This window comes from Maylandia zebra, linkage group LG17 (genome assembly GCF_041146795.1).
Source record: "Maylandia zebra isolate NMK-2024a linkage group LG17, Mzebra_GT3a, whole genome shotgun sequence".
In the NCBI taxonomy this organism is placed as follows: domain Eukaryota; kingdom Metazoa; phylum Chordata; class Actinopteri; order Cichliformes; family Cichlidae; genus Maylandia; species Maylandia zebra.
Window position 1 is genome coordinate 19,974,953 of NC_135183.1, and position 11,761 is coordinate 19,986,713.

An 11,761-nucleotide genomic window follows, 5' to 3' on the forward strand; every position below is an offset into this window, starting at 1 on the left:
TCTTATTTTATCTAAAAACCTGACCTGTATATGGATCCTAATTGGACTGATGATGACATGCTGACAACATTGACAACAACAACAATAGAAAACTGAAAGTGTTTAATGTGACTTTATTGAAATAAAAGCAGAAACCACAGAGAAACAGAGGTTCTGTTTTACAGGAAACAGGAAGCAGCTGAGAGCGAGGCTGAAACGTCACAAGAAAAAAGAAGAGGGGTCTTGAACCAAAGCTGTGACGAAGCCTAGGAGAAACCGGAAGTAAATGCAGTCTACCTTCAAAATAAACATATAAGCCGAGGACAAGAGTGGAGAAAGTAATTTGGTTTGATATTAAATAAACGTGTTTTGAATGGCTTCTAGTGAGTAAAATACAAAAATACAAAGTCTCATCAAATCATACTAATCTTCAGGTTCATGGTTACAGTTAGTTAATGTAAACATAACATTTTTGTTTGTGTTTAGTTGTTAATCTAGCTGTTCATAACAGAATTTAAATTATCTTCTTGTGCTAGTGCATTTATAGACATTAATTTGTTTTTATTTCTTAGCTTATTAGCAATAAAGACTTCTTGACTTCTTAGCTGGTTTCTTCACTAGTTCTATATTTTTAACTATTTATTACTAGTTAGTTACCGGGTATTAGTTATTTGTGTTTTGTATTTTTTTTTTTTTTTTTTTGCTTATGAAGGTGTCTTTACTTTGAAATTCTGAAGAAGAACATCAGTTCTGTGTTGTATTATATTTATTTCATTCTGGCTGCTTATTGTCATTTTGTTTTGTTTTTTTCAATTATTTTCACACCAGTAAATTTATACAACTTTTTCTCAGCATTTTGTACTCAATGCTCAGAGGAAAGCTTTATATTGAAAATACTGACATGAAATGCCTGTTTTTTGTCTCATGCTGAAAATAATTGCCATGCTATTTATGCTTGAATCATATTTTTAGTTCATTTAATTCAAGGCTCACTTTTTAAAAAAAAAATTGTAGCTTTCAGCCATAGCTCACTATCATGGCCCAATTCAAGTATACAGAGCTACCTGCGGTAGCAACACCTTGTAAATAAGCTGTCACTATTTGTCATTAGAGGTTTGATTCAAATAGAATTCCAAAATTATATTTCTTTATTTATTAAGGTATATAAATTTCCACTTATTTAATGCTATTTTTTCCAAATCGTTTTTATAAATAAAATATATCTTATGTTATCTTGTCTAAAATAAGATATAACAACAGAGATATCTTAATAATGTATAATGAAATCCAAATTATTAGAAATTAAAGTAAGAATAATATGTTATTTATATTTATTTTATGACTTTATGATATAATAATATGTAAAAAAAAAACCTCAAGATGAAGCAGAATTATATGTTTAAAACTACAATTTATTTCATATTTGAACCAGTTTTTTAACGTCTTTTATTTTGAAAAGTCGAACAGGAGCCTCTTGCGTTCGCCGCATCGAGCTTAACGTCAGCGCGTCGGGAGCAGGAGGGAGCGGCTCTGGTCGAGCGACGTTCACTGCGAACAGGAGAGAGAGTGAGCGGCGGAGAGCGCAGCGGAGCGGACGGGTGGATGACTGTGAGTACTGCTTCTTTTCTCCCGTTTCGCGCTTTTACCTCTTTTTCCTCGCTTCCCCCTCCTTTTTCCTCCCTCTTTCATGTAGATATGAGCTAGCCTGGGTCGAACCAGGAAATGTCCCGGCTAGCAGGGACGGGCGACAGGCCGGTCGGGAGCCGCGCTGGGCTGGGTTTGCGGAAGCAAGCGACCGGCGGACAGACAGACGGATGGACGTAAAGGCAGACAGACGGACGGCGGCTGTCCTGATGAGAATACAGTTTATATCAGACACGGGCTGACTGCTTCACGGCGTCACGGCGGCTGTCTGTCCGTCTGTGAGTCTGTTTCCGGTCTGTAGAGCCCGAAGTCCGCTTCTGCTCGCGTTTTGTCTCCGCTCTTCTGAGGCAGCGGGGCCTGCTTGCAGAGCTTCCCGGGTAGGGAGCATTGTGAGGCGGCCATAGAGCTGCGGAAGCCCCGTTGCTCTCCCGGAGGCAAAAAAAAGAAAAAACGAGTGGAAGTGATTGATGAGAGGATGCAGAGTTTGGGAGCTTGAGGGAACCTGCAATCAAAGCCAGTTTGGTTGCACAGACACTGCTTGGTTTTATTCCTCTCCTGTTGTACTGCCTGTCAGCAACACACACACACACTGAGTATTGACAGGCCCCACCTAGTTCTGCTTGACTCAGGGATCTGTGCGTATTGTGAGTCCATATTTCTGCTCTGACAACTTCACTTTAGTAGATTAACATTATTCGGTGATTGCTGGAAAAAGCAGAAGTGCCCACCGAGTGAGCAAAATACTGAAATATAAGAATAAAATGCAGGTTTCAGGTTGGGTTGAACTGTGTGTATCTGTGCAGTGATGCTCTGGTAACTAAAGATTAATGTATTTATAGCCTATAAATTAAGGCCAGCAGTCTATGTTGATAGCAGCAGATCCTCTTTTTGTTCACATGTAAACAAAACAAGCAGGAAGCACTGACGTGAAGTATGAAGTTTCAGGTTAAAGTCTTCCTTTCAGTCAGCGTTTATGTGGTACAATCACAATACAACATAAAAGCCTCAGTGACGCCTCATTTTACAGTTATATAATAATTTGCTGTGTAGTTTGATTGTTGTTGTTCATGCATTAAGTCTGAACTGGAGTTAAACTTAAACAGACCCACAGTGAGGGTTCATTTATAAGGAAATACACTCATAGTGTGCAGAAAGGGCAGTATTTCTTTTTTGAATTGTTACAAATTTGGACTATAAGGAGATATGGAAGCTTTCTTCTTCTGTGTATTGTTGGGACATGACTGTGTGTTGCTTTCTCCACAGACTGTGTATAAAAGATGGTGAAGGCACCATCGTTTGTGTTTTGTGGTCGTTTTGGAGATATTATTGGAGTCCAGTTCACAGACTCCAATTAGCTGAAGCCACCTGCCTCTCCATCTTTCTATAGCAAAAACAGTGTCTGTTCGATATTAGGGAAACTGCAGCTTTTTTGGTACTTCAGGTTAATTTTCCACGTCCCGAGGTTCCTGTTTGGCACTTCCTCTGGGTTTGATGCCTGTGGGTGTGCCAAACCAGGTTTAGGCAGCCTGAGCTGTAAAGACAAATATTTCATGAGCAGCAGTGTTGGTAAGAGCAAATCAGCTGATATTCTTTAAGAAGTTTAAGAGAAGAGTGTGTCTATTTTAATTTGCTCACTTTGCTCTGACCCAAAAGTGGATAAGTGGAAGTATATGGATGGGTTATGAGAGCTTTTTAAATTAAAGTACTTTCTAAACCTTAGTTCTGATTTATTGGAAGACGTGATGATCTTTTTCTTCCTGCTGTTGCTGTGTGTCTGTGCGTGTTTCTGTAACGTCTCATTATATTTCGTCATAGCACAGCATCGTGAAGCATGAGGGGGAAAGTCCCGATGCAGGTGCTCTCCCGCAGAGGCAGGTTTGTGACAGGCGGACTTGTAAATGTCCAGAGATAGGGCTTCAGGTGTGATCGAAGGGTTTTAGATGTTTTGGCTCATCCAGCTTTCCCCTTGATGGCCTCACCTCTGCTGCTCCAGTGAGTTACTTCTTGCGAAGCGTTGAACCCGTCTGGACTTGCTGCAGAGCGTTGTAGTGAGGCAAGCCTGTTCAGACCCTCAGGCAATGAAATCCATTACTGCTGATGCCTTCACTGACAATAGGGTAGATAAAACCTGAGATTTGAACTCCTCCCAGTTTCCACCTGATCACTTGTGTGCATTTAGCGCATTTATACAGCTGTCGTGACTGGAGATGGAGACATTTAACATTTTTAGGGTTTTTTAGGGCGTTTTCTGTGACCCATACACCACACTAGTTTTTATTTAAAATATGAACAAAAGCCCTGAACAATAAAATCCACTGGGAGTCGTTCTCTTCTTTTTTCTTGTCCCCAAAATAGAATAGATAAACTCTGAAAATAGGATTTGGGCAAAAGTTTCAAGCAAGAGTACTCACTGAGTGTGATTAGTCACAACAGGAGTCTTGCAGTGACTTAAATATATAACTACATGAAGACATTAATAGTCCTATTATTTGAGATAACGGATTTACCTAAAAATTGTAAACACTTGTTGCCTCCAAAATATTAAGCAACTTTAACTTAAGCTGAATGTTTGATGGTAACTTGTTTATCATAAGTGTTTATTCTCAGATTGGTTACCAAAATAAAAGCTTTAAATTTAAGAAGCATTTTGTCTTGAGTTAGTCTTGTCTTAGGTCAGTTAAGAGTATTTGTGACACAGTATTTACGTTTTTGTTGTACACTGCACAGTTACAGAAACCAAACTTTCATGCATGCGATTCTTCTTTTATATCCCTGCAGCCTCTAAAATTAAAGTAACAACTTCTGGAGACCTGATCTAACATGGTTTCCAGGTTGCAAGACTTTTATCCTTCTTTTAAGTCACCTTTGTTCTGATTGGCTGCCCCTCGTAAAGAGAATGTATGAACCACAGACAGGATATGAGATGGGTGTAGCCAGTGTTACATCACCAGCTGATCAGTGAAGTCTCGTAATGAAACCTCAAACTCGGTAATGAAAAAACAGAAGCCTGTTTGTGGCGAGGAGCCGCCCCCTGGTGGTCAATACATTTCTGGTTTTAACAGCAGGCAGGTTGAGCTCTGGAGCCTGAGATGATCAGATTAGGGATATCTGCACTCTATGACATCACAGAGATCCGATAATAGTGGAAACTGTCTGAATCACAGTGTTTAGAGTGCAAGCTTTTGGCTCATGGGGCTTATTTTTACATATGCTGACCTTATTAGAAACTTGGCCATGCTTAATATGAACATCCACCATCGGAGCAGGAGATATGTGGCAGGGTATAAGGGTCGACTTTAAATATTAGATTACACCTGGTGTTACTCACTTATAGAGTCTTTTCTGGCTGTCAGTTAGTAGCTGTATTTGTGTTGTTTACAGGCTGTGATGGTAAAATTTGAAATGGTTTTAGGGTCTGTAAACACATCGTGTCAGCGGGGGTCCTCATGAACAATCTTAAACGTGTGTGTATTTGGGTGTGTGTGTGTTTGTGCATCGTGTTGCTTCTTGTTGCCGTGACAGTGAAGGTTTGCACACACATGGCGAGGAATGATTGGTATGCATCCACACACTGAGACATGAACGCATAGCAACAGTAACCAGGAAGGATTCAATAGCAGTGACATCACCACCAGCTGTGAGATCATGTGACTCCGCAGTTTTCAGTAACTTACCACATGCATGCTGGGTAATCATTATCTCCCAGTGAGGGGCAGGAAGTTTTCATTTGTGTGTTTGTAATTGATGGTGTTACATCTCCAGGTGCATCATAGGAGGAGGTGGGGCTTACTGTAATCCTGCTGTGTGATTGGTAGCTGTGACTGGATGTCCAATAGCGACCTGTTAACGGTCTCCTCCTCTGTGTTTGTGTCTCTCACCCAGCAGACAGACAGTCAGGATGCGTGAATACAAACTGGTTGTTTTAGGATCAGGAGGCGTCGGCAAGTCAGCTCTGGTAAGTAAAAAAAAAAAATCCACGTTAATCAGCTGTTTGCATTAAAGTGAGAGTCTGATGTTATTCTATTTAATGTCAGTGAGTGCCAAAAATAAAATGTAATCAACACTGAAATTATCCTGCTGATGAGCTCAGAGCCACATGGCAACACCTTGCACTTTATTTTAACTCAAATATTCAATGTCGATTAATCCGCTGCTGAAAATAGTCCCCACCAAAAACTAATAAAGAAATAGAAAAACTGAAAATAAATACTTGTAATATGTATATAAAACCCCCCACTGAAATAGTGACAAATATTTATATAAAATATATGAAAGAAAAGAAGAAAAATAGAAGAAAAATAAATAAATTATTATTTTTTAAATATTTAAAATAAATAAAAATTGATAAAGAATGAATAGGAAGATAGAAAATATATTTATGAATACTGAATAAGATAAAGATTAAAGATAAAAAATACAATATAAATAGACAAATAAATAATATAACTAATTATATAAAGATATAATAAAACTTATATAAAGATAATTATATTCAAAATGTGTGTATGAAAGACTAGAAAAACAATTTTCAGTCATTATGTTTTACAAAACTTTATAAGAAGAGTCAAAAATTAATAAGAGGTGATGTAACGTTGCGGGAAATTGCGTTTCCTGTTCTTGCACTAGTGTTTGTATTATTCATATACTGATTTTTGTGCATTCACGTTTGTACATTGAGGTAAAACTGTGTTTGCAGCTTTGGGACTTGCATGGCTGGAGTGCTCCAGTGCAGATTCCTGTGTAAATGGCTGCACAGTGATGTCACTGTGCTTCGTTTTTGCGCCGGCCATCACTGACACACTAACACGGCGGTGTCAGTCACACTACAATGAAGTGCTTTACTCCCCATGATATAATGGAGACGTGTCACAGTGTCACATTAATTCCGCTCTAATGACTCCCAATGGGGAGCTGAACAGAGCTCCATTAACACTGCTGTCCTACTTCTCTTTGTCCCGCTACTCATGTCCGTCCGTCTGTCCATCTCCAGACTGTCCAGTTTGTTCAGGGAATCTTTGTGGAGAAATACGACCCCACGATAGAGGACTCCTACAGGAAGGTAGGACCTCTTCATCCTCACACATTTTTAGAAGCATCTATAGTTTAATTAGTTTTAGTTATAATCCACAGTTATGATTCATTTCTTTTGTTTCTGCAGCAAGTCGAGGTCGATGGACAGCAGTGTATGCTGGAGATCCTGGACACAGCAGGAACAGTAAGACCTGGCTCTGTCTACATACTTTTGACCATGAGATGTGCCTGACTGAGTCCTGACCACCTGTCTGTCTGTCTTTAGGAGCAGTTCACAGCAATGAGAGACCTGTACATGAAGAATGGCCAGGGCTTTGCTCTGGTTTACTCCATCACGGCTCAGTCCACCTTCAACGACCTTCAAGACCTCCGAGAGCAGATCCTCAGAGTGAAGGACACGGAAGATGTAAGAAACCACAGCACCCTATACTTTGCCTAAACTCACCCTAACATGCAGTTTTAAGTCATGGTTTCAGTTAAGTTAAGCACTGAAGCTCCTCTTAACGTTTTCTGGAGCCTTCTTTGTCAGATGAAGGAGTCTGTAGCATAGTTAAGGAGCTCCTGAGTAATTTGTCCAGTTGTAGTTAGTCAGTTGCTGATGTTTGTATTTAAAACTCTTGTTTCTTGGCTCAGAGGAAGTTGCCTAGAAAACCAGTGGAGAAAGGGAGAAGTTTCTGGTGGCAGCCAAAAATAGTTTACAATGATATAAAAATGTAATTTGAGATAAAGCAGTTAAATCTGAGTTTAAGAGGAAGTGGACTCTATCACCTCCACATAATCCTGCTGTCAGGCTTATGCTAAGCTAGCTAACTGACTGCTGATGGGTGTATGTGTAATTTATTCTCATGAAACAGAGGTCACTTGTTTTAACACGCCACCATCAGCCAGCCTGTGTGGAGGCCTTTAGCATTGCTCCCCCTGCCAGACATGAGTTACATTACATAGGTTCCAAAAAGTTTTATTTTTAATCAGCATCTAGTGGAGAAAGAAGAAAATAAAAAAACTGCAAATTTGCAATTTAAATGTAAAAGAATAAAAAAGCAAATTTGTAATTAAAAAAATAGAAAATGCTTCTAAACAAGCTTTTAAACAAATAAAATAAAACAAGCAAATTAATTTATAATATCTACATTTAAAATGAGAATAAAACAAAAAAAATGAATTAAAAAAGAAAGTATTAATAAAAAGAAAACATTGTTTTGTACAACATTTTTTAAAAACCCAATATTTTTAATATGTTTCAAGTTAGAAATGTATTTATATTAACATGAATTTAAGATTCTGCATTGATTTAGTCAATAAAATCACTGAATAAAATTTCAAACATGATGATTTTATTATGAAACAGATGATTTACAAAATGGATAAATATAAATAAAAAAATTAAGGAAACATACATTCTGACTTCACGTCAAACGTTACAGATTTTTAAAACCAGATGAAACACTGATGTCCTCTTCTCTGGTTTTCACATGATTTTTCTCCCGTTAAAATAATCCAGTGATCATCTTTGAATGTGCTGCAAACAGCTGTCTGAATGTGAGTGTTTGGTGCGCCACTTTAGGTTCCCATGATCCTGGTTGGAAATAAATGCGATCTGGAGGTGGAGCGTGTGGTGGCCAAAGAGTCAGGCATCGGTCTCGCTCGCCAGTGGAACTCCTGCGCCTTCCTTGAGACCTCGGCCAAGAGCAAGATTAACGTCAACGAGGTGACAAAACACACCCACAGCAAAGTTTACACAGTTACTCAGAGCTGTATTTAAACCTAAATATCTTTGGGCTTCTGAGTTTTGAGCACCATTGATTCGGCAAAATGATGTACACATCATCTGGAGTTTGTAAAAAACTGAAATAAAGCTTACAGCGTGCAACACGAGAGAATCACTGTGATGTGTGCGGTCCTGGCTCAAAAACGCTGGAAGCTGTAATAATACAAACATCAGACTATTCCTCCAGAGTTTTTGTCATAGACAAAGAAAAAATGGATTTCATTGTTAGTTTCAGACATTTTGAAGCCTTAGCATTTGTGTTTCAGCTGCTGCTCTGTTGGTTTTGGGGATATGAGCATTTTAGGACTATTATAGTCTAAATATGCATTTAGACTCTTTCAAACCATCCTCTCTGTCCAAAATGTGTACATTTGAAAGAGGAGTAAAAGAGGCCATTTATGTCCACTGTGAGCGACCATCTTTGAACAGAGGCAGTGGTTTACAACACCAACTGTCTGGCATCTATAATCCAGTTTTGAGATCCCTCCCAGACGCCTTAACGCCCACTCACATCCTGGGCCATCTGACCTCAGGAAATCACATGATAGGGTGGGGCTAGGTTTCACAATGAGCTCACCCAAAACCTTGGCTGATTGTGACCTACACCCATTTTCACACCTTGGCTCGTGTGATTAGGTAGAGGATCATTAGGGGGTCCATTGTCCCTCTTGGTGGGTTACTCCCACAGAGCTTAAATCTGGGAGTCTCCACCATTTGACCCTAGAACTGAAGAAGCTTCTCGGATGAGAAGCTTCTCAGAGGTGAAACGTCTTCAAGCCACTTAAAGAAGTCCACACACTTTTCTTTCCAAGCTCCTTAGATTACGATGACCTGGATGACTGAGAACCTTCACAGACACATTTTTAAGTAGTTTTTGGCATTTTATTAGTAGTTTGGGGAATGTTTGGCAGTTTTTGGCAGTGTAGGTTTCATTTCTTCGTGTTCGTTTGCAGATCTTCTACGACCTTGTCCGACAGATCAACAGGAAGAGTCCCGTTCCAGGGAAAACCCGCAAAAAGCCCACTTGTCAGCTTCTCTAATGGCAGGTAGCTTCTATTGTCCCATGCGCGCACACACACACACACACACACACACACACACACACACACACACACACACACACACACACATTGAGTTTATCACACACGTTGTTGTTCACACACACTCTGGTTCTCTGTGTCCAGATTCCTGCTCACCTGATAACCAACCAACCAATCACAGGACATCTTCCAGCTGGCCACGCCCCTTTAACACAACCATGTCATCATCAGCATCAGCCACTCTGTTACCATGACGATCTCTTCTCCCATCCTTCATCACACTATGTAAAGGAGACTGTTGCCTTGGAAACATTAAAACAGAACATCAAAGGACTGCTACGGTGGTGGCGATGATGATGATGATTCTGCTGTTGCGGGAATGCAGGGGCTTGATTTAAACTACGGTTCCCATCATGCTCTCTGCTAGGCTGTCTTTGCAGTGGGGAGTGGCTTCTTGCTTTTTTTTCTTTTCTTTTTAAAAAAATTTAAACTTTTTTTTTCCGTTTCTTTCGCCTTATTGTTTTCCGGCAGCCCTGAGCCAATCACACGCAGTGTGACCGTCAGCTGTGTCGGCATCGCCGCGGTGATGACGATGACGCCGACACGGCTGACTGTGTGTGTGTGTGGCTTTGGTGAAACCTGTGGATTCATACAGCGGTTATTATTACAGTGATTATTATTATGATTCTTTGTGAAAACAATTAAGTCATTTTATGTTTTTGATTTTTGGGGCGGGAGGGGTGGGGGTGGGGGTGAGGCAGGGTTGGGGGTTGTAGCAGCAGGTCAAGAGGTTAGCTTACTGTGCTGATAGCAGTGCCGTAATTAAAATTAGCCTAAAGTTAACAAACTGGGCGGAATCAGGAAGAATATAGATATAACGGGAAGATGTTAGGTGGCTTGTTGCCATAGCAGCATGGCGAGCTGACTCCTGATCTGCTGCTCAGGGCGGACATGTTGCCTTTTTGACAGCAGACTCACACTGGTCCAGTACCTTAACTCTGTGTGTGTGTTTGTGTGTGTGTTTGTGAGTGTATGTGAGCTACGTAACAACAGTGAAGCAGGCCACTTTCTGTAATGATCGTTTTTTGACCTGCGCGGTTGAAACACTGAATTATTGGTCCTTTAGTCACTTTAACTGATAAGATATTAAAGGGGGCCTGTCATGCTCTTTTTCAGCTCTATATTATTTCCACTAGAGCAGTTTTACCTGATTTAAAAGTAAATTAATGCCCTTACTGTCCTTTCCCGGCCCTTTTTGGAGCTTCTGGGCTAATCTGCTTAAAATGAGCCATTTTAACCCGTCGCATTAAGGACATCCCCATCCCTGAAAGCCCGCCTTCTTCTTATCGGTCCACTGATGGGAGCCTGCAGAGGGGCAGCACCAAAAACAAACTGAAGCCTGAGCTTTGTGTGTACAGGTACAACTTTCACACGTTTTCATCCCATTATTTAAAACTATGGCCATGTTTAAAATAAATATCTGGCATTAAAGTTTAGAAAGGAGTACCAGGAACATATTAGGGAAAAAATGTGTTTGTATTGTCAGAATAAAGTTGCAGAATGATGTAGGTATTTCAACAATAAAGTCAAGAGTTTGAGAATAAAACTGAAATAAGATTTTAATTTTAAAAAAGTCAAGATTTTGGAAATAAGGTCAAAATTATGAGGAACAAAGTAAAGCTTATGAGAGTCAAGATTTCAAGAATAAACAAAAAACTAACACAGCATAATCGGTCCCCTTTAAGCTTCTGATGGATGGATTCCCAAATACAATCAGGATAAGGCGGAGTTTCTTGTATTCTTGGTACGTCGTGCTAACACTTTAGCATGCACCGTGCTGAGTAATACTTAAATGTTAAATTGTTAGCATCGATAGATGGAGGTGTTTTCTTATCAGTTGAAGAACAAACTTAAAGTCTCAGTGTTTCAGTTTAATAGTAGCATGGCTGCAGTCCAGCCGGAGGGGGTTAAACCCACAGAAATCCTTTGAATATGTGTTTGTGGGCGTGGTCAGCTCACGGGAAACGCTTGCTGGACCCGTGACCTCTGTGAGTGCTGCTGTGCACAGTGTTGTACTATCAGCAGGGTACTGCTGTCAGTATTCTGGGTCTCCTCCAGTGTCTTCAGTCATGTAGCATGTTGATGTTTCTGCCAGTACCGGGTCTGACCTCCAGGAGGTGCTGCTGCAACAGTTTGCATGACACGAGCAGAAGCTTCCGGGCCAGAGAGCTGTTTGTGGCTGCGGCAGGCCGATCGCCAACTGTTTCTTGCAAGCACGTTATGATGATTCCAGCTTTAT

General features: G+C 40.2%; 1 protein-coding gene across 3 annotated transcripts; it reads left to right on the forward strand.

The window, feature by feature from the left end:
* The first annotated feature begins 1,476 nt into the window (after positions 1–1,476).
* LOC101471329 (ras-related protein Rap-1b) lies at positions 1,477–10,632 on the forward strand. 3 transcript variants are annotated; one of them, XM_012923355.4, is made up of 8 exons: positions 1,477–1,587; positions 5,509–5,578; positions 6,614–6,682; positions 6,782–6,838; positions 6,920–7,060; positions 8,219–8,362; positions 9,376–9,468; positions 9,607–10,632. In XM_012923355.4, exons 2-7 carry the CDS (start codon positions 5,522–5,524, stop codon positions 9,460–9,462), a joined length of 555 nt encoding a protein of 184 aa, XP_012778809.1. In that variant the 5' UTR covers positions 1,477–1,587; positions 5,509–5,521; the 3' UTR covers positions 9,463–9,468; positions 9,607–10,632. The 3 variants fall into 3 exon arrangements, with proteins under 3 accessions (XP_012778809.1, XP_012778810.1, XP_023008915.1); XM_012923356.4 differs by having other exon boundaries at positions 9,376–9,464; XM_023153147.3 differs by having other exon boundaries at positions 1,487–1,587; positions 5,506–5,578.
* The last annotated feature ends 1,129 nt before the right edge of the window (positions 10,633–11,761 follow it).